Below are 24,603 nucleotides of genomic sequence, written 5' to 3' on the forward strand. Positions count from 1 at the left end.
CCTCTATTTTAGGAAATTGGTGGGTTTTTTTTTTTTTTGAGTGATAGAAATCATAATTTACAAAGGAGCAGGCAAGAACTTCTGAGGAAGATAAAAATGTTCTATATCCTGATTTGATTATTGATTACACAAATAGACATATTCACAAATATACATCTGTCAGAACTCACTGAACTGCAGCCTTAAAATTTGTGCATTCGTATATGCAAATTATACTTCAATAATGTAAGAATTTATATTAACATAAAAAAATAAACAGCCAGGAGGATTGCCCTTCATAAAAGCTAGGCTCTTCTGCTGACCAGTCTGGGGCTCTCTATGCTCTTATAACCCATTTAGTATCAGGATAACTAACATCACTGAACACTTATCAGGTAACATGCTAAGTCGTTTAATCTTCGAAGCTAAGATTTTTAAAGCTTTTAATTTATTATGCTATTTAATTTTTACATTATGTGGTAGATAAAACTCGGACAATTTTCCTATCTTACTCAAGATCATAAAGAGAGTAAGCAGTAGCAGAAACAGAATTTGAAGCCAGGAAGTGTGAGTCCAGAGCCCTGGGTACTAGAGTTCTCCTCTCCTGCCACTAACTTGCATGAGAATACAAATGCATGAGGATAAGTTCACAACAATCTTCAGTAAACACAGAGCCTATTTGTATTTTTGATAGATACATACTTGCACTTCCATAGCCTGGAGGGTTAGGAAGGGAAGGAAACTGGTCCTAGAAAGTAAATGCTATTCTCTAAAATACCTCATGAAATTCATCACTAGAAAAGTTAAGAAATTCAAATTATAATGCCCTGAACTGGAACTGAAAAGGATAAGGCAAATCTTGTGATGGAGACAGTTAACTCCCTGAAAATCTAATGCAGGCATTATAATGTGCATTTGCAAAACTAAAGCATCCTATACAATATTTTATGCTTATTAGTTATTTAAGAAGTTCATACTGGATTTTATATTTTTATGCTATAGGCTTTTCAGTCAATTTCTCAAAGATCTGAAATGATGCCAGTTCCAACAATGTTGTCTGTGGACAGATTCTGCATCTGAAAAATTAACTGCTTTTTAAGTTGGAGTGCAAATTGCCTCCAGAAATAAAATTTAAATGTAATTTATTTTGTATGACACTAAGGTGATTTTCACTAATTCATTGATAATGACTAGGCATTTCTCAATTAAGGCAGCTTCATCTGAACCTTATCAGTTTGGAACAGCTGTTGTTTGAACTTGGGATAATAGAAGAAAGAAGGTTAACTATTAAAAGAAACACAGAATGGGTGCCACAATGGTCTTCAACTGGTTCACCTGATATTAAAGAATGCTCCTGAAATTTGTAAAATATGGATTTTATAACTTATAAAATGATTTTACATTTAAAAAATGCCATGCAATCTGAAAACTAGGCTTTTAGGTAGTTAATGTCATACTTTTAACAGTAAAATTTGTAAGATTGTTTAATACAGAAACACAATTTCTTCAATTCTGAGACATTAATACAAAAGGAAAACCATTGGTTTAAAAAAGGAAAAAAAAAGGATTATAACTTAGGATCACAGAATTAACAACTTTATGCAATATTTTGCCTATGTATGTGCAAATTTGCTGACTTTTAAAAACTGAAAATTTGGGGCATGTTAATGCTGCAAATTGATTTATGCATACTTATCAATCACATTCTAGCTTGATCACTCAAATCTTCTATTTTTGGATAATTATTTCTCTGAGAGACATATGATGGATTTGGCAATTAGTACCTTTCATACAGACTCAGAACTAAGAATTTGTTTTTCTCACCTTAGGAAGAATAACATTGAGAGTATAAAAGAACTACACATAGTTCAGGAAATTATTTAAAACTCCATCATTGTTGCTTCTAACATGTTTTTCTAATATTTTCAATAAAATGCTATGTTCCTCTCTCATCAAGATATATGTAAGTAGGCAGTCTCTGCAGAAAATTACAGTTAAGTCATTGGACTCTGAATCATTTGCCCCATATAAATCATGAAGGTAAATCTTAGCACAGTTTACATATCACCACTCTGGCTTTCCTTGGATTATAATATTCTTCATGATTTTGGTACAGTATATATTGTTTTATAATAAAGTATCCAGCCCAGGTTTATAGGTTGGTTGTAAAGCTATTGCCTCTAGGTGTCTAGAATTAGCTCATCTATAAATACAATGATAATGGATTTGGTCTCACCAGCTCAACTGCATTTCCATCCATGCAGGGACCAAATATCATCCTTCTCTTGCAGTCCACAAACACTGGACAGGGATGACATTTACTTTGATAATTAAGCTAATTAATTAATATTGCCATTCCTTCCAAACTTCTAACCACTGAGTCTCTCTTCAGAGACAAAAAAGAAATCAACAGACCTATTTTATTGTTGATCTGCTACAGATATATTAGTATTTGGATGGCTAAATAACGTGACTTATTCAGATTTCTATCAACTAGCTCATTTTTCCAATGGGAGAGGCTATAACATTTTGGGAAAAACAATTCACTTAGGTTTGGCACACTGTGATCCTGCCCATAAAAGGCCATTCACATGCCCCAGTTATTGGTACAGCCAACAAATGCCCTTCCCCACCACAGCTGCACATGCTCCCAGGAGGCGGGTGATCCCACCATGGTAGAGAATCCTGGGTCAGGATGGTAAACAGTGATGAGATGTGGTTCTGTGACTGAAAGTCTCCATCAGTCATGGCAGAGCACTGGAATGAAAGGCTCAGGCCCTGGAGTCTGACTGCATGGGTTCACATTCTAGCTCTGCTTCCTACTGGCTGAATATCCTTGGGCAAATTATTTAATCTTCCTAAGACTCATTTTCCCAATGTGTGATACGGAGTGGATGATAACATTTAATTTATAGGTTCTGTGGGAGTATTAAACTAGATAATATATGTAAAGTGCTTAACACCATGCCTGCCACTAACTGTTCATTATTATTATCTATGAAATATGCAACATGTGTTAAGATCTGCATATTCTGATATTTTTATACATCGTGTGATGGCCTTTCTTATTGAAATTTGGATGTAGGATGTCTGGAAATAAATTCTAGTTTTATTAAAAATCATAAAGGCAAGTCAATTAACACTGCTGTTAATATGAACAATTAAAAGCTGTAACTACCATCTTTCACAACTCTGTGTGAAACTCTGATACTTTAAAAGAAAACCATTATCAGGTAATAGTAACCGTGAGATTTTATTTATTCTGACCTTAGTTCAAACCAAAATTTAATCACTTAGTTATCAAAACAATTTTAATTACATAAGAGCCATGAAACATGAAATGACACTTTTCAATATTACAATTAAAGATTTTTTTAATTTATTATTTTAGGTAATGCTAGATTTTCCAGCTATTGAAAGGCCATGCCTGAGGCACAGATGAGTGAAAGGGAGTTACATACCTCTTAAATATTAATACAGGGGAAAAAGTGATTAATTTTAAAATCTTGAGATCTATAGCAGAAGGTAAATATACAGTTTTTAATTTTGTTTACCCAGATGAATCAATTATGAAAATTATTATTTACAAAATGACTTACCTTCCATAATCACTATCCAAGATGAAGCTGACATTGTGATGACCTGGAATTAATTAAACTACACAATCAATTAAATTCTCAATCACGGGAGAGCAATAACTATATATTGCAAAGCTGATTTAAAAACAAGGAGAAGAAATATAAAATTAAACTGTAATTATACAACTTCTATTAATCCTCAAAGAATGAAAATTGAAATTTCTTAAAGAAGTACCTAGTACTTTAAAATATACAAAATAAGATGTCTCAAGGTTATAACAAAGAAAACCCGAAAAAAATATAATAATGAATGAAGAATAAAAGTACATATATGTAACCATGTTGCCCTCAATTTTATTTCACTCATTTAATAGCTATTTAATTGGGTCAGACACTTGGTTATGGTTTGAGAGATGCAGGGTGAGCAGACAGTTTGCTCTTCTCACAGAGCACACTGTCAACTGGAGGACAGAATCAGTCAAAAGCAATGACACAGAGCACTGAACACTGCGATAAAGCTATCAAGGAAAAGGAGAATGAACTTTGAGAATGTAAAGCTGGGGATCAAGGACGGCTTATTTGAAGACATGTCATTTTATCTGAAATTCTCAGTGTTTTTGCAAAGGCCCTGAGACAGAAGGAATAAAATTCATTCAATAGCTAAAAGGTTTATGAGTCTCAAGTATATAGAGCAAGGGGGGAAAAAAACCAAACAGTAAAATTAAGACTAAGGGAAAACAGCTAAATTAGTAATGGCATCACCCAGATGACAGAAGGAAAGAAAAAAGAAATTTGAAGATGCTTACTTTCAATGTAAACCTAAGGAAAAAGGTAATTTATACATGCTTAACTGACACTGAAAATAAGTGAAGGTAAAGAGGAAATGCTAATTTTTAAAAAAGGGACGAGGCTACTGGAAAGTCTAAGAGAGTAAAATACAAGGAAAGAGAGTCAGGGATCTCTGAGAACTGTGAAGAATGATGATCAGCACTTACCAATGTAAGTTCCAGTCGTCTTACAAACCATAGAACCCATGTCTCCATTTGGGTGATCCAGTTTTAGTCCATACCTAATAAAATATATTTGCTTTTTTTTTTTAAAGGGTCGCACCTGCGGCATATGGAGGTTCCCAGGCTAGGGGTCTAATTGGAGATACAGCTGCCGGCCTATGCCACAGCCACAGCAATGCCAGATAGGAGCCGCATCTGCAACCTACACCACAGCACACAGCAACACCGGATTCTTAACCCACTGAGCGAGGCCAGGGATCAAACCCGCAACCTCACGGCTCCTAGTTGGATTTGCTTATGATGCACCACAACGGGAACTATTTGCTTATTTTAAAAATTTATATAGATGCTAAAGTTTTAAAATGTGGTGTTTCCCTTAAAAATATCTTACGAATTTCAGAATATATATCAGGATAGAAGCTGTTGCTACAACTAAATTTTTATAAAATGAAAAGATATCCTAGCCTTGGTTGAAGTTATTGGAATAAAACTTCATTTAACAATTAAGTATTTTGTAATTAATTTGGCTATCCCGATTGATATTCCTTTTAAAGAATTTAAACCACCACCAAGTAGAACAATTATTTGATAAAGATATTTCTCAAATGTCTTTCTCATAATGATGAAAACAATAGTTCATATCATACCATACCAGAGAAAGGGGGAATCAGGTTACATCTAACTATATAAATGATTGATAATTTACTACAGAAAATATTATAATTCATACTGTATTATAAAGCTTTCAAATTGTTTGAATTACTTACAAATCATCAGACTGTGGTATGAGAAGTTCACAGGGCATTCCTCCAGTATAAACTCTGTATAAATATTTTATTGGAAAAGATCAAGTCGTACTTAATATATAGATTCCAAATGGTCTCTTCCCACTAAGCTTATTGCCACCTTACCTTTTTTTCTCCCAATCAATCAGTTATTAATATACATCACTCACCCATTCAACAAACATCTATTGATTACTTATTATGTTACAGTTCTTGCTCTAGGTACTGGAACACATCAGTGAACAGAACAAAGATCCCTGCCCTTATGGGACTAACATTTTAACTGGGGGAAAATGACAATAAACATGATAATCATAACACATTTTTTGTGTCAGAATGTGGTCAATACTAGAGGGATAGAAAATGTAGATAAACTCTTCTATCTGGAGTTCAATGAATTTTATAGTTAATTGCCATAAGGGGTTAAACAAGGTCCATAGAAGAGGTCCAACAAAGTAATCAGGATGAAGAGAATGTTTAACAGCATCAGTACTAATGAAATGGGAACAAGAAGCTGAGAAGGATTAGAAGCTGAGAAGAAAATCTGCCTTCCCATTTCCCCAGCTGATTAGGTCGACCTACTGCTTTAAGGCTAGAACTCAATGAGATTGGAGGCTTGCTGGTAACTGATTGGTACTGCATTCTTTGCAACCCCAGAATAACCCCCCAATAAAATAAGGCCAAACAACAAAGCTGAACTATAAAAAAAATAGAAACTTCTATTTGCAGAGAACTTTGAACTTTTTTTTTTTTCCAGCTGCACCCATGGCATATGGAAGTTCCCAGACCATGGATCAAATCCAGGCCTCAGCTATGACCTGCCCCACAGCTGTGACAACACAGGATCCTTAACCCTATGTGGAGGGCCAGGTATTGACCTGCACTGCCTCAGGGACAATGACAGATCGTTAATTCACTGAGTCACATCAGTAACTCCCAAACTTTTTAATATACTTTCACACACAAATTCTTTCCTTTGATCATTATGTTAGGTAGTATAAAATGTAAACTGAATTACTGCGCCCACTATAGAGATTTATGAATTCATATCCTCTTCCTAACCTCCTGCTTCACTGCAACTAAATAATAAATTTACCAGCCGACATTTACAGGCACTTAACTACATTTATGGGTTAGTAACAATTATCCTCCTATTTTATATATGAAGAGAGTGAGGCAGGGAGGTTACATAGTTTGCCCAAACTTGCCGCCAATAAGGGGTAGAGTAGGAATTCAAACTAAGACACCTCTGCTCTGGTGTATGCTCTTAACCACATCCAATAATTTCCACGGTGGTCTGGGATGATCTTTTGGCCTTAAATACATATATTTTAATGTTTTCTCAACTAATCATTTAGACCAAAAGCTCCTCAGTAAGCACTTGGTCCTTTAGTAATTTTCATGTCCTCTATTATTTGTATCTAGTCTGCATTTGGAAATCTGGCCAAATTGACAAGACTTGTGAGAAGCAGAAGAAGCTTGAGCACTTGGGTCTCCTGACTTCCTGCCCAGGTATAGCCCCCTGCTTTCTGTTAAGAGAATTCAGGTACAATGAGATAACTTGGGATCTCTACTGTCACAATGAATGTGGTAGAAGTGAGATTAGTGTAGCTCTAAAACCTTCACCTTCTCTGCTAATGGGTTTGTGATTTTTTCCCCCATATTTATACACGGTATCTCAGGGGTCCTAGAGGATAATGGCTGGGTAGCCTGACCTTTAAGGTCTCTTCTGACTGTGATTCTGTGATTCCATGAAATAATTTCTATCCACCCCTTTGTATTAAACAGAAGTAAATTTCAGCTACAGTGGGGAAAAAAGGAATCACTGTGAAAGTTAACTTTCTATTTCCTGGCATCATTATGGAAAGGATGACTTCGAAAACTGGATCTAAGATTTAGAATATATGCTATTCATAAAACTCAACTATAGACAAAATCTCTTTTATTTATTTATTTTTTTGGCCGTACCCACAGCACATGGAAGTTCCCGGGCCAGGGGTTGGATCCCATTCACAGCTGTGGCAATGCTGGATCCTTAACCCACTGCACTGGGCCTACGATCAAAACCGTGCCTCAGAAGCTACCCAAACCGCTACAGAGAGATCATTAATCTACGGTGCCACAGTAGGAATTCCCAAAATCTTTATTTATACTAAACTGTCCATATAAAATGTTAAATATTTGTTTCTCTATGTAGTAGTTCTTTTATTTACATAAGGAATCAATATAAATATTTTCAGAATATTACAGATGCACACAAATGTGATTTAATTGAGAGTTCTACCTCTATTTTCATTTAATTGAGAATGCCTGATAAATCACCTTTATTTCATTTAGTAAAATATTTCAAATTACATGTCTTATAAAATTCATAGATACATGTATGTGTGCTATCTTAATTATTATTTACTTCATCCATTTATCCATTTTATACATATTCAATAAGCGTGAAACACCTTGAAAGGTATAATACTGATGCTATACTTCCTTCTATAGGAAGTGAACAGGAGTTTGGGTCTTTTAAGGCAGACTGAGATAACCCCACCTATTGTATGCAGTGGTTTTTATTCTTGAGATATCATATCTCATCTATGAGTTATAAGAATATCTTTCCACATCAAAAATTTACCTCAAGATCCTAACATTTTTCCCATTTGAGCTTAGTGCAATATTACTTCCATAGACATCAGTGAAGATTCTGCCTTGGATTGTTATTAATGTTCCTAAACACAAAAGAAAAAGCTCTGTATAAGAATATCTATCCATATTAATATTTAATATTAAAACTTCAGAGGTTTTTCGCAATAAAACCTGCATCCAGACACTTATATCTTGTGTTTGACACTATTGCTTAGCACTGTTCTGAAAGTTCCAACAAATACAACAAACCACAAATAAATATTTAGAGCATAAAAGGGGTATCTATAAGTACTTATAGATTAAGTGTTTCATAAAAGATAGGATTAATTATTCAATAAATATTTATTGGTCCTTGGATGATTTAATTGAAAAAATGTAAATAAATTCTAGGTGAAATAAAAATAAAATATAAACAATAAAACTATAAAAACTCTTGAAAAGTAAGTGAAAATTTATATAATATTCATATAATTTGTATGATGGGATCTTCCACAGCATTAAAAATAATGGGAGACATAACAAAGGTTAAGATCTATAGATTTGATAAAAACAATTAATTGTCTGAATCACAGGAATATCATTAATAAGTTTTAAAAGCAAATAATAAACTCAAAAAATATTTCCCATCTACATGACATATATATGGTTAATATTCTTAAAACACAAAGAATTCTTATAACTTAATATGGAAAAAAATGACTAGCCTTAAATTACCAAAGAGATGAACTGGTAATTTACAAAAAGGAGAAATACAAACAGTTAATAAATACAAAATTAATTACATAAATCAAGTTGGAAAAAAATAGGAAAAACCCCTACTATATTTTTCACATAAATTCTTAAAAAAATGAGTACCTAGAATTGTCAAGTTTACAGAAAAGGGCATTTTCACATGTGCCTGTTGGAACCATAAACTGATATAACTATAGTTATTGTAATAACCACTGGAAGCCAGCCAAAGTCTGACAAAGGGCAAATTAAATATATTATAATAGATTCAATGCAGTTATTGAAAAGCATTTTAACTTCCTTTTGATTATTTTATAATTAGAATTTGCTATTTATAAATTTACAGAATTTGTAACAAATTTATATACTAAAAGTTAATTATTAATTAATAAAAACCAAAAAAGATATTTCAGCTGTCATATATAACAGACCTGGAGTTCCAGATAAAGGTGTAATGCTCCTTATTGTTGGAGTTCTGAAACTTTTTGCCTGTAAAATAATACTGTTGATAAGCAGTCTTATCTCTATTTTGTTCCTAATTTTATGAAAATCTCTGCTTCTTATTCATATTTAAACAATATCCATAATATGACTCAAAATATTCCTTTTCACATATAAGAAATAAAATTTAGAAAATTACTCTAATTATTCAAAATCATTTCCTTATTCTCTAAAAATTCTCTTTCATTTCAAAGTGTTTCTACTTAGAATTCTAAAATTCATCATCTTTTGTGATAAATGTAAATCAAACCACAGTAATAAATGGATCTCTAGTAAAGACTTAAGAATTTGGTGAAATAAATTGAAGAAACCCTATTTTGAGTTTTAAGTTTATAAAGAAAAAAATATCATTTTTCAAAAACATACAAGTAAAACTTGGAAAGAGGTCATCAAAGTAAGCTTTAGTAACTAAGCTAATGATAATTTTCTAGCATTACTATACAAAAAAATACACCAACACCTGATAGTCAACATTATATTAACCTTTGGATATTATTTTTCAAACATATGCCAACTTTTCTTTTTAAAGACAAAATGAGAAATAATTACCACAGAAGGGAAATATAATTGAAAACCAAAATTGATTCTAAAAAGGTAAAAAGCAGATCTGATGGGCAAGTAAAGATTCCTCAATAACTGGGATACATGCAGATCAACATCTACATCTAAAAACAAATAATGTAGGAGAAAAGGAAGTAGAAACAGATCAAGAACAGTCCATCTGCAGAAACACAAGTATGCCTCAGAAAACAAAAGAGGCCAGAAGCATGAGCAGTATTTTAAGGAATAACTGAAGTTTTTTGAAGGAGGAAGGTTGCTGGTAGAGAAAAAGATGGCCTGTGCCTCAATACAAAAATTATATAAGCAAAATAACCTAGCACAAAGTAGATTCTCAGTAAATGTCAGCTATCCCTCCAATTTTCATTCAGGCACAACCTAAAAGAAAGATGTCCAGATTTTTACTTCAAAGGACAAATTTTTACATACCATCAAGAAGACATATAAACTTTGACATGTGAGGTTAAGAATGATTTCAGACTCATTAGAAATGTTTAATGAATAACCTACGTAAAAGTAAACATAGAGTCAAACAGATTTTGGACAAAATATCACTTTTAAAAGTAAAATAAAAGAAAATGTAGAGGAACTAACAAGTTGTGCACAAATCAATCTAAGACACAACGTCCTCATAGAAATTATACCTGTGGCCCCAAAATAACTGAAGACTGCAGATTAAACAACACACTACTTACTATTATAATTTGAGGAACCAGATCAGAAGCAGATTAATTAAATATCTCATTTTCAAAGAAGACAAGAATCAGTGAAGATGATGGAGCAAATTATTTCATAGAAAATAGAAAAAGGAGGAGGATGGTTCTTAAAATTAAGAATACTTAATCTGAATAACAGCAGCAGTCAAGAATAATGATAAAAAGTATTAAATATAAAATTAGAAAATTATATAAGGATTAGATACTACAGGTATGTAATTTTGTAAAGGGTTTTAAACAATGCAATGAAAGTGTGCAAAATGTCAATTATTGGTCCTTGATAAGAACAAAAAATAAAACTAAGCACTTAGGAATTTTTAAAGCAACTGAACATTGTTGTGAAGCTTTTATTGTAATTTACATGATATTGATCTGAAGCAGATTGGAATTTTTAAAAAGCTGATCCTTAACTATGGGTAGTTTAAAACACAGGGCCAGGAAAAAAATGGAGATATGATTTCAAAATTCCAGGTAAAATTTATTTCCAAGCCAGAGTTCTATACCCAACTAAACTGTCAACCAAACACATGGAAGTTTTAATATTGGAAGGATTTTAATTTATTAGTAGAAGGACTTCATTTTCTAAGTACACACTGCTCCACTAATATGAGGGAACAGAAAATAAAGAAAGAGGAAGAAATAGGATTTAGGAAGCAGTAGTTAAATGAAGAAGAGAGGCAGGAAGTCCTCAGAAAGCTGATAAAGGGAGATCCCATGATGAATGACTGCTGTGTTACATATCTAGAGAACAGCGTGTCCAAGTACAGAGAGGGATTCAGGAGTGATGTCTTCTAGGAAAAGATGATTTGATATATTATCTAATGGTTTGATCATATGGAAAAAATATCATACTTCTGGTGGAGGGTTTGATACAGAGATAATTAGGCAAATACATGCACATATAAAAAGCCTATTATTAACTCCAAGAAAAACAAAATATTATAGGAGAAATATGTAATCATAGTACAATATTTAGCTTTGAATATTACTTATATAGACACAGTCATGTTATGAACAATAATCTAACCAAAAATTGGGGCATATCTAATTTAGAGAAGGGGTGGGAAGATATCTGTGAGTATTAGAGGTGGAAGGGGTAGCAGCTTCATTTCAAACATGGCTGTAATATTCCCCTCCCTGAATCCTCACCTGTAACATGTCTTTGTAGCTCCTCCCATCAAGTAATGGAGCCTTGGAGTTCCCGTCATGGCACAGTGGTTAACAAATCCAACTAAGAACTGTGAGGTTGTGGGTTCGATCCCTGGCCTTGCTCAGTGGATTAAGGATCCGGCATTGCCGTGAGCTGTGGTGTAGGTTGCAGACACAGCTCAGATCCCTCATTGCTGTGGCTCTAGCGTAGGCCAGTGGCTACAGCTCCAATTTGACCCCTAGCCTGGGAATCCCCATATGCTGTGGGAGCAGCCCTAGAAAAGGTAAAAAGACAAAAAAAATTAAAAATTAAAAAAAAAAAAAGAAATGGAGCCTTGAATATGAACTGGCCTTGGAACTTCTTCAGCCATTAGAATGTGGAAGAAGTAGCATGACATTTTGGGCACAGGCCTAAAGGCTCCCTACATTGGCTCTCCTGAGGAGTCCCTGTCTCCAACATGTGAAAACATTTGGACTACTTTCTGGAGGGTAGAGATACTATATAGAACAAAGCCTACTCAGCTTGGTTGTAACAGCTGAAGCCCCCACAAGTGTAAAAGCACTTGGCCATGAACAGCAAAGCCTCCCACCTAACCAGCTGACCACAGACATATGAGAAGCCCAAAAGAGATCAGTCTAGCTCTGCTCAGAACAGAAGAACCACACAGCAGATCCACAGATACATAAGCAATATAAATTGTTGCTGCTTGAAACTACTAAGTTTGGGAGTACATAGTACTAGCTAACAATTGTAGGAATATAGGTGCTAAATTCTCATCTTCCAGGGTAAAAATTAAACAGATAAGAGTTAAACTATAAATATTCAGAAATAACAATAAATATATTTCTATCTAAAAGCCTATTATTTAGAAATATCACAATAAATCACATAAAATGTTATTTGTACATACATTAGAAACAATATATTTCTTCTTTAGAAATATCACAATAAATAGCTAAAGTTACTGAAAGTGGAGGACCCTGGAGAATGAGAATGAGATGGAGTGAGTGGTCAAGGAGGTGCTGCTTATTTTTTTAATTTGTAGAATCAGTTCGGTGTTTCATTATGTACAAGTATAACTTCATTAAACAAAAAATTTTAATTTTCCATATTATATTTTCAGACCATATCCCACTAAAATTAGAATTTATTAAAAGAGAAAAATAACTTAAGAAGATTCAATTGCATGGCATTACATTTTTTCCTTAATTTTCTCTTAATTGAAGAAAGAACATAGAGCATCAATCAGCAAATAAAACCCATGCTTCTGCTAATGCTAAATGTTAAGCTTGTCCTAGGGACACAAAGTTGAATAAAACTCTCTAACTCAGAACGCATTAAATAACACATTAAAAATAATCACTATATGGTAGACTAGGTGCTAAATTAGTAATAAATGGAATATACAGATTAAAAACACTAAAATATGGTAATTCCTGTATGCTGCGTTCTTATTCATATCATTTAACCCTCCATTTACATGATGCTATGAAATAAACTCCATTTTACAGAAAATGAAGAAACTGAAGCACAGTTTCACTGAGACCATGTCAGAGTAAATGATGAAGCCTATATATGAAGCCTGAATCCTAGCACTAAGTCACTATACAACTGAGGAACACAGTGGAGGAAATCACTTTGCTCTGCTTGGGGGAATTTAAAGAGTCCTGAGCAAAGAGCAGGATTTATTCACTAAGCAGAAATGAGTAAGAAGTATGGGTCCTTGGTCAGGGAGAGTGTTAGAAGACACTGCTGGAAACATCTGAGTCCAGGCTGTGATACAATAAAGGGAACCTTTAGATGATGGGTGAAGGAGGGATACTGAGCAGGGGAAAGACATAATATGTATGGTTTTGAATGGTGCATCTGAACAGTGCAATGAAGAAGGGTAGAGAGACCAACAGGCTACAGTGATAAAGGGTGACAAATGATAAGACCAGAATCAAAACCAAGGCTCTGAAAGAAGATAAGGGGACAACGAACTTCAGAGCTAATTAGAGGGTAGGATCATCATGGTTTGGTTTCTGAATAGCTATGGGGAGCTGAAGATGAAGTCAAGGAAGAAACCAAGGATATAACAGGTTTCTGGCTTGAGATGCATGAGAAATATCAGACAAGTCGGCTTACAGAGGACTATGAGAAGTCCAATGTGAGATTTGCTGAATTAAAGTTGCTTTGGGTCCATTTAGGTGTATTATTCTAGGAAAAAAAGACGGCTCCACTTTTAGGGAGAGAGAAGGGAGCCAAGATATTGAGGAATCATACATGCTTCTTGAGGATGGAAGTCATTACTAATTTCCTTAGCATTTCTTCTTACATTATAACATCATAGCACTCAGTAATTGACAACTTAAAACACAAATATATCTTAAAATATATATGGGATGGTCCTTGGAAGGAAATGAACTATTGTGAATACTTACACTTAGAGTAACAAAAATTTGAATGACTCTGTGCTACATGAAGTTACATTTATTCCAACTGCATTAGAAAGTACAAAGAAAGGGAAAGTAGTTATGTTTCTATTTATAATGAAGCTAAGTCTGATGAAAACAGAAAAAGGGTAATCAAACTAAGAATAATAATGAAGAGAAAAAATAGTGTAAACAAGAAAATAATTTGAAAGTATAAAAGTTTAATTCATTAATGAAATAAATTAAAAAAGTGACACATGGATTGATAAAAAATTCCATTACTATAGAAGATAATTAAAACTGGGTGAAATTATCCTTAGCTACATGCTAGTGACTTTTTATATATATTAACATCTTTATTTCTTATATATATATATATATTTTTTTTTTTTTTTTAATTTTTGGCTGTGGCATGCAGTGGCTTGATGTGGGATCTCAGTTAACAGATCAGAGACTGAACCTGGGCCACAGTGGTAAAAGAGCTGAATCCTAACCATTAGACCATCCACTAGTAACTCCAGCTAGTAAAATTTTTAATGTGGAAATAGATAACAACCTGTAAAATTAAAAAATATAAACACAGTTCTGCAAGAAAGAAAGTGTAAGATCATTTATATGTAAGTTAGAGAGGAGATGCTACATACATTGAAGCTGCAGGCCCAGCTGTTGATGTGACCTTTGCAGGTATTATTTTCTGTAATAGGAACCCCATCCACACTGACCCTAACAGTGTAGGAATCTTCTGGCATTGCTCTGAAAGGCAAATGAAGAACACATCAGGAGTGCAAAACTCTTGTATTTAATGTATAGCATTAGTGAAAAATGTTGCCCCAGACTACATGGCATTTTTGAAAAGAAGTATCTAAAAACCTAATCATGGTATAATTAAATACCATTTTATATTATGAAAGGATGATCTCCATTGTGAACTCTGTACTGCAAATTCTAACATCATGGACACCAGGCAAATGCTTATCCTGACTAATCCATTGGTACTTGTTGAAAAGGAAACCAAATTAATAATAATCATTTAAGACAGTAACATGTCACCGTGGTACAATTATTCTATGCTTTGTTTTTTCAAAAGTTTTAATCAAATTTCTCCCTAAATAAGCTGAAAAATGGCCAACAAGCCTAATGTATATGGAATCCTCTGGAACATGTGCTGCCTGTCTCAACATTGAAAGTTGCCATTTAAAATGATTAATTTTCCCCCTAAGTTGCTAATAACAAACATCAATTTGGACTGATGGGAAAGAACTTGAAATGTCAATCTACGAAGCGATCATCTTTAATCTTAATGACTATGTCAAGATTCTGAGCCAAATTAATCAAACCGGACAGGAAAGCATAATTTTCATACTTTGAGGAGCATCATTACAATTTAATAGTGGCCATTTATCTCCTAAAAGAGATCAATAATAATAAAATAATAGCTCTAATAATCTGGGAAAGGATATAGAATATATTTTGATCATGTCAATATGTGGAAAGAGTATTATAACAATATAATAAAGGTATATAATAGTCTAAATATCTTGAAATTAAAAATAATAGCTCTTAATCAGAAAACATTATTGTAATAGCCAGAATGATAAAACTATTACAACACTAATAAGCATAACTATGATTCTGATATGAAGAAAACGATGTTATTAAAGATAGTTTAAAACATACCTAGTATAACATGTAATTTGAGTTGAATGACTTGAATCTTTTTCTACATCACAAGAAACTGATCGGAAAGAAGATACTAATTGCACACTGTTTCCCAACTCAGCATTATCAACTCCATAGTTAAACTGGTTTGCTTGAGCAAAACCTGGAAGAGTAAAAAAAAACCTCAATTATTATTAACAGAATCCTGTTTTCAAAGACCTAACAATTATCATTTAGTATTGAATCACTGAATAAATACTAAGGAATAGTAGTGATATAGGAAGTTAACCTATTTCATATTCATCTCTATGATTGTAGTCCTCTTTAGAACATAAAAATTAGCCTTTAATAAATTTGTTCGTAAAAACAATGCCTGAGAACCTATTATCTGTCAGGTGTTGTTAATTGCATTGGAATCAAATGGCTTATATTCCAAGGATAGGGTGAGGTGGGGTGGAGGAAAAAAACATACACAAATATATCCCACCAGATGCTGTGTCTGGTGGGAATAACTACTATGAAAACAGCAGGCTAAAGGGCATAGGAAGAGCAGACAAAGGGATTTTATAAGGCATGGAGTCTTTACTTTCAGTTCCTATCAAGCAAAATCTGAGGTGAGGACTTGCAAGTAGTTTATTTGGGTGGTGATCCATTAGGGATAGAGAGAAGAAAACTTGAAGAAGCAAACCTGGGTACCCTAAAGACAGCTGGGGCTCAGTCTTGCTGAGAACGTCTAAGAAAATATAGACAAGGCTCTCAGAATCAAAGAATCAATGGGAAGAAATGTTAATGCATTCAGATCCAGTCCCATTAGCTGAGGGTTCCCTGTGGACGAAATGACTTTTCTTGCACTTTTAGTCCACACATAGGTATATGCCATCTGGGTTCTAATATTCCAAGCCACTGCATCAGAGAAGCCCTGGGACAAAGGTATGTTGTGAGAACTGGAGGCTAGAGCTGGAAGCACAGACTGAGTCAAAGTCCATAGGGAAATTTTTGCCACTGCTGGGGAAGAATTAAGAGGTGAGAATGAGGATGTGAGGCTGAGCAAAAAGGCCTCTGATACAGCTGACTCCTTGTACCATACAAACATGCTCAAGCCCTACCTTTCAGGTACAATCCATTATCAGTTCTACAAGACGGTGGACAACTAAGAGCTCCACTAAAGATTTAATACAAGAGGGTTAGCGGGACAAGCAACAGGCTACGAGTAAAGCAACTGCTCCTGAGGCCATAATTATTATTCATGTTCCCTCTCAATTTCCCTAAGCATTAGCTGGCACTTGGGCTAATGGAGTGACATTAACCTTTGTCCTGAGGATCTGAGCCCTTAGTTGCTTTGCCCATGTTTGTTGTGTTTGTCCCTATTACTTACTCACAGTCATCACTAGACATGGAAGCCAAGAGTTGTCCCATGAATACCATGAATTTCAGACAAATTCTTTCTCATTTGCATAGGGAAAAACAAACCTTCCTCTTCATGATCATCAGAATTGATTATCTCTAGCAACCTACTACATATGTTTGCTGAATTCAAACTGATGAACTAGTGGTGGGAGTCAATTCAGGGGAACCCATATTGGACCCCCTGGCAGAAGGATTCTCTCTCTGGGAATTCAGACCCAGAATCCAGCAGAACCTAAAACTGCAAAGACAGAATGAACAGATTCAGTTTTTGGATCCCTGGGAGTGATAATGACAGGGAGCAACACTTCGTTCCCAGCTCCATGTATTCCATCTGTTTGGAAACAGTATGGATCTGCCATTGGCTCAGTGTACATGGCATATGATGGGGGACAGTGCCCTGTTCTACAGGGCAAGCTGGGCTGTTGGTGTTGCCTTTTGTAGGCTGGCCCATAACTCCATTAAGCCATATGTTTCAGGATGACACAGGATTCATGGTCATATGCCCATCACCACAATTTTTCCACTATAAAATGTGTTTCTTGTTCTGAGGTACCATTTTGTGGAATCTCTCAGCAGTAAATCGGGCTCTATATATTCCCAGAGGATGAGGCTGGCAGAGGCACTGTGGAAGAAGGAAACACCCACACCTGGAGTAGGTGTCAGTTCCAGCAATAATGAATCTCTGCTTGTCCAGGAGGAAAGGAGAGCGATGCAGTCAACTTGTCACTGAGTGGCTGGGTGGACCTCTTGACGGACGGTCCTTATTGAGAGCTCAGTGTTGGCCTCTGCTACTGACAGGGAAAGCCTTCAGCAACAGTGAGGGGTAGCTTAGGGTTAGTGGAAGGGAGCTGGTGGTATTGGCCCAGGCACAGCCTTCTCCCATGGCCCTCTGTTCACAGGCTCACCATACAAGCACTTGGGTGGCTAAGCAGAAAAGCTCCTGAATGAGCTGTCCAGTCAATCTAGTTGTTCTGTTTCCTCTGACAGGGATACTCCCTTGTGGAAATTAGCTTGAGACCTATAGATTTCCATGTTTTTTCCTCACTGTCTTGTGTATTCACAGGCCTCTTTCCAAGACTTTCTTATGTCTCATTTTCTTTTCTTTTTTTTTTTTTTTTTTTGGCTTTTGTCGTTGTTGTTGTTGTTGCTATTTCTTGGGCCGCTCCTGCAGCATATGGAGGTTCCCAGGCTAGGGGTTGAATCGGAGCTGTAGCCACCGGCCTACGCCAGAGCCACAGCAACGCGGGATCTGAGCCGCGTCTGCAACCTACACCACAGCTCATGGCAACGCCGGATCGTTAACCCACTGAGCAAGGCCAGGGATCGAACCCGCAACCTCATGGTTCCTAGTCGGATTCGTTAATCACTGCGCCACGACGGGAACTCCCTATTTCTCATTTTCTAATGCTGTTTCTGTCAGCCCCTGACCCACTAATCAAGTCATGTGCAGAGCCCAGGAGCTGATGGCTCTCTTTACCTTGGCCCACATTTTCCTCCTTACAAAGTTACCAACCATGTAGACTACACACAGCTCTGCCTACCAGGGAGGTTGATGATGGAAAGTAAGTCAAGAGTCCAGGGAATACACTGCAACATTTATGAAATCAGAGGTGATGCCAAGAAGATGTGAAGTGAGACACAGCAGGCATGGAACACAGATGGTCATGGAAGCTTTTCAGAGGGTATAGGCCATAAGAATATCTATGGGAAGAATATTTTAGTTAGAACAGAACAGGATGTTCTATGGCCCTGTGGGGGAAGCATGTTTGTGGACTCAAGAATTAACAAGTATGTTGGATCAGTATGAGTGAGTAGAAGTAGCAGGAGTTGAGACTAGAAGTGGAGGCATTTAGATTATTTATATGAGTGGGGAAGCACTGGAAGCTTTAAAACAGAGAAATGGTTATTATCTAACTTACACTTTTTCAAGACTCACTAGCTGCTATTCCAAGAACAGAATGGGAGCAAGGTGAGAATAGATTGGGGGCTGGCGTGAAGATGCTAATTCGATGAGCAAAAATGAATAAATGGTTGCTTGACATGGATGGGTTCAAAAGAAGATGGAGGGCAAATTGATAACCTTTTTGAGGAATTTTACTGGAAGGGGAAGCAGAAAACTGGAGTAGCTGGAGGGGTGTGTGGATCAAGGGGATAGTTAATTTTGCTTTTGCTTTTTTTCAGGTGGGGGAAATAACAGTATCTTTGCATGATGACAGGTATGAGCCAACAGAAACAGAGAATGGATACTGTGAAACAGAGCAGAAAATTGTTTTAATATACTATAAATATATGAAAATTCAAACTAGGTTTGTAAGTAAACATCAATCAAGTATTTTAATACCACATGAAAGAATTTCATATTGTTGAAACAACATTCCATTTTGAAATAAACCTGAAGATTAAATAATGTTCTATTAATTAAATCCTAAACTTAAGTATTCTCTTCTGAAAACGTTTAAAAGGTATTAAATACTATTTTAGTAGGTAGAGTGAATCTATGAAGTTGTCCAGGTTATATTTTTTGGAACAAAGTCAAATTAGTAAACAAATGGTTTTTGCCCAGATACTTTGGGAATCTAAAATTCCCAAATTCTGAGTTGTACAAATATATGTATTTTTAAGTATAACTTTTCTCTGAATATCACAAATGCTTAACATATACTGTCTTTTGTCTTTTTAGGGCCGCACCCGCAGCATATGGAGGTTCCCAGGCTAGGGGTCTAATCGGAGCTGTAGTCGCCAGCCTATGCCAGAGCCACAGCAACGCCAGATCTGAGCCGCATCTGCAACCTACACCACAGCTCACAGCAATGCCAGATCCTTAACCCACTGAGCAAGGCCAGAGGTCGAGCCCACAATCTCAAGGTTCCTAGTCGGATTCGTTTCCGCTGTGCCACGACGGGAACTCTAAAGAAAAATAATATTTAAAAATGCACATTATAGAAGTTCCATTGTGGTTTAGTGGATTAAGGACCTGGTGTTGTCTCTGTGAGGATGCAGGTTCAATCCCTGGCCTCGCTCAGTGTAGGTTGCAGATGCGGCTGGAATCCAATGTTGCTGTGGCTGTGGTGTAGGCCTCAGCTGTGGCTCTGATTTGACCTCTGGCCTGGGAACTTCCATATGATGCAGGTGCATTAAAAAAAAAATGCAGAGCTCCTATTGTGGCTCGGTGGAAATGAACCCGACTAGTATGCATGAGCATTCGAATTCTATCCCTGGCTCCGCTCAGTAGGTTTAAGGACAAAGCTATTCCATTACTAAATGTAACTTCCTCCAGACCCTATGTTCTTAGCTCCCCTCCTATTCTTTATATGTAGAAAAAGTAAGCAAAATTCAACAAAGGTAGGGATTTTAAAAAATACTCCCTCTCCTCTTTGAAACTTAAAACTTAACTAAACAGGAGTCATCCAGCATAGGCTAAAGCCTGAACATATCAATTTAACATGTGAAAGATTTTAGCATTGAGTTTGCAGTCTTGAATCTAGGAAGACAGTTACTGCTCAAATGGAACTGTGAGAAGATACATGAAAACACAGAAAAGCAAACTATTTGTAAAGCCACTCCTTCCTTTTGCCAATTTTTGCTTATCCCTGGAATTCATGTTGAGTTTGGAACATACAGAAGGGCTGCTGGCAACTAACTTAAGAATAGAAGGTTTACTTGTGGTGTGGCTCAGGATGTGATACATGTATTTATTTCCCCATTAGGCACATGTCACATCAATGATGGGACAATAACACAGATTTGTTCTTCAGCATTCCTAAGACAAACACAATTATAAAAAAAAATACTAACAAAAGATGATATTGTTTTCAGCTCAGGGGTTTTGTTTTGTTTTGTTTTTGGCTGCACTCGCAGCATGTGGAAGTTCCCAGGCCAGGAATCAAACCTGTGCCACAGTTGCGACCTGTGCCACAGCTATGGCAACACCAGATCCTTAACCCGCTGCACCATAAGGGAACTTCCAGCTTAAGAGTTGTTTTAATGTTTATATGTATACCCTAGGAGTAAAATCTATGGGAAAACCAAATCAGTAAGATTCAAAAATATTCTCATTACAAATTTTGCCGAAAAAACTATAGGAATATTTCTAACTTTATAGCTAGTTCTGAAGAGTTAAGAAAAGAAACAGAAAGGAATCACCTTTTAAAAAAGAATTTAGTTTAAAAGTATACTCTAAATAAAAAATTTGGTATAAAGAAGATTCCTCTGGAGATATTCCACAGCACAAAGCTACAGGAAAGGTTGGGTGTACCCTGGAAACAGAAAAGGTGGAGGCTTCAGATGGAAATTCCTGACATGCTGATGTACTTTTTTGTTTTTGCAGAAAAACTGGAGACAAGTCTGCCAGGCACGCAGACCTGGTTTCCTGATAGCAGCCTGTGCTCTATCATAGAAAATGTGTGTTGTTAAAACCAGCAGTTGTCATGTACATGCAGGCTGTTTTGGTTTCTCTAGTTTAAAACAAACCAAAAAAAAAAAAAAAAAACCCACAAGAGTGAGAGTGTATAAACCTACTGAAAAGTTGTAATATTGAAAACTATTGGAAAAAAGGTACAGTGTGATGAAGGAAGAAAAAATGAAGCCATTCCTATAACATGAATGCAAAAGAATAATGAAAATAAAACAGCTCTAACTGAACTGACAAAACATTGTAAAGCAACTATAATAAATTAAAAAAATAGCTCTAACTGATGGAGCAGATACTCTATATGAATACCTTAGATACAACATCTTTTCAATATTTACAATAGCCCCAACAGCTAGGCGTTAATAATCCCATTTCACTGATGAATAAGCTGAAGCTTAAAAGAAGACACTTGCCCTAGTCCCATAGTGGGAAATGGCAAAGATGGAGCTAAAAGCCAGTTAGACCCAACTAAAGTCTATGTGCTTTCCATAATATTATAAAAATTATATAATTTACCACTCCAACTAAACAAAAATATATGTGCAAAGTAAAATGTTACTCCCTCTATTTTACTTATCTTTTAAATAAAAGAAAAATCAAGGAAGACAATTGAGAAATACAAGGTATGAATATAAAGTAATCAACTCAATAAAGTTAAAAAACACCCCAGAACTATGTTACTTAAGAATAAGAAGTTATGAAATGATAAGACTCCTCATCAAATGATCATCTTAGAAGGAATACAATTATCTCCACAATCATGCCATGGCTCAAAACACTTTCCTTGGGCAGCATAACTGTAAAATATATATCTTGGCTCTGAAGACGCCTTTAGAGCAAAGTAAATGCAGTAGAAAATGTTTGCTGATAAAGTTCATTATGTGGAAAGAGACAAAGTCATTTGGAAACACAAAAATATTAACACTAGATTTTTGCAGAGGGTGGAATTTCAGAGAACGCAAGTCAAACGTTTCTATATATTTTCATTATGACTTTACAAAAATAAAACATTTAAAAGTCATATGGGACCAACATTTAGGAAATCCAGCATTTACAATTCCACTTGGAAAGTGTTCAGTGATTTAAATAAATTATCTCTGTATTCAATTCTTTTTTTTTTTTTTTTTTTTTTGCTATTCTTGGCCGCTCCTGCGGCATATGGAGTTCCCAAGCTAGGGTCTAATCAAGCTGCACTGCCGGCCTATGCCAGAGCCACAGCAACGCAGGATCTGAGCCGCATCTGCGACCTACACCACAGCTCACAGCAATGCCAATCCTTAATCCACTGAGCAAGGCCAGGGACCGAACCGAACCTCATGGTTCCTAGTCAGATTCGTTAACCACTGAGCCATGACGGGAACTCCTGTATTCAATCTAAACGCAGATATGGTCAGAGACAGCACTGACAAATTATGCAAACATAGTTCCTCCAAATAAACTTTGTCAAAGTATCACATCATGCAGCTTGGAGGTCTGGCGTGTTCGTAAATTCATTATCATTGCTTTATACACATTCTGTATATATCATGGGCCCACCAAACCTTATAAAAAGGTATTTAGACTCAGCCTCTGAGAAAGAATAAGCTATCATAATTTTAGACACCTACAGCAGGGGTAAAAGCAAGGAGAGAGAAGATAGATCAGGGGGGGTGCAGGTAATGCAATTCAAGTAGGATTTAATTATCCTAAAATTCTCTGCCCAAAGCATCCAGAAATACAAACGATAGAAAAACTAGAAATTCACCATGACACTTTTGCTCATAAGTAAGAGGATTACTCCTGAGCTTAAAACCTCAGAAAGTCCACAAAAGAGCAAAGGTATAGCTATATTAAGAAGCTGTTCTTCCAAACTGTCTTAAAAATGGAAGTTTTGTTTTGTTTTCTCCTATTTCTAACTAGGATGATCTGAGTCTACATACTTAAACTCAAGCCATAACTCCTGGATCAGAAAAGGTACAATGTTGAGGCAGAAGGAAATAGCTGATGTTTACCGTTTTGTTTTGTTTTGATATGGGCATTTCTCTCATGGCATTTAAATCTCTGTTTAAACACCCAATAGCAAACAAGACAAATATATGATACACTATATATGGCAAGAATTGATACAAAGAACTTATTACAAAAAAGAAATGGACTTGGATTTCAAAATCGATTAAGTTACCAAAGGGGAAATGCTTTGGAAGGATAGAAGCACAGGGAAGTCTACTCAATAGTCTGTAATAACCTATGAGGGAAAGAATCTGAAAAACAATGGATACACGTATATGTATAACTGATTCACTGTATACCTGAAACTAACACAACATCGTAAGTCAACTATTTTCAAAAAAATTATTTTAAATACCCAATAGCTTTCAAGCACCACTCTACAAAAATCTTAGGAACAATTTTCAATATAAGGGAATTTTGCATAAAGAATTTTTTTTTTTTTTGTCTTTTTGCCTTTTCTTGGGCCGCCCCCGCGGCATATGGAGGTTCCCAGGCTAGGGGTCTCATTGGAGCTGTAGCCACCAGCCTATGCCAGAGCCACAGCAACGCAGGATCCGAGCCGCGTCTGCAACCTACACCACAGGTCACGGCAACGCCAGATCCTTAACCCACTGAGCAAGGCCAGGGATCGAACCCGCAACCTCATGGTTCCTAGTCGGATTCGTTAACCCCTGCACCACGACGGGAACTCCCAAGAAATTTTAAAAAACAGTCTTTAACAAATACATTGTCACCAGGTGTCTAACTGTAAAAACAAACAAACAAACAAACAAACAAACACTTTAATCCAAAACATATCATTTACAGTTTAGAGGCACACACCATTTCAAGAACATCATTGAGAGTTTAAATTCGATAGAAATTTTACTGAGAAGTATTAAAAGACATTTCAATATACATGACAGAATTACTAAATATCTTGCTTTGTCCATTCTCTGACTCCAAAAACTCCTCATTGCTCTTCCTAAAGACTAAATAATAGCTTTTTCAATATTCTTTAAAATTACTTTCTCATCCTTCAAAAATTCGTAAGTATCTCAATACTACTATCATTTATACTGTAAAGGCCTAACAGCT

The 24,603-nt window shown here is 35.6% G+C and overlaps 1 protein-coding gene across 1 annotated transcript in view; it reads right to left on the reverse strand.

The window, feature by feature from the left end:
• LOC106507421 (fibrocystin-L-like) overlaps positions 1–16,881 on the reverse strand; it is a gene marked incomplete at its 5' end in the record, with an annotated part of 64,013 nt that extends 47,132 nt beyond the window's left edge. The window contains 8 exon segments of the mRNA XM_021081259.1: positions 3,579–3,621; positions 4,553–4,626; positions 5,335–5,388; positions 7,982–8,075; positions 9,153–9,210; positions 14,705–14,813; positions 15,738–15,882; positions 16,826–16,881. Of these exon segments, the coding sequence (XP_020936918.1) occupies positions 3,579–3,621; positions 4,553–4,626; positions 5,335–5,388; positions 7,982–8,075; positions 9,153–9,210; positions 14,705–14,813; positions 15,738–15,882; positions 16,826–16,881 (633 nt within the window).
• Positions 16,882–24,603: the final 7,722 nt, after the last annotated feature.

Source organism: Sus scrofa, unplaced genomic scaffold (assembly GCF_000003025.6).
Source record: "Sus scrofa isolate TJ Tabasco breed Duroc unplaced genomic scaffold, Sscrofa11.1 Contig1226, whole genome shotgun sequence".
Lineage (NCBI taxonomy): Eukaryota > Metazoa > Chordata > Mammalia > Artiodactyla > Suidae > Sus > Sus scrofa.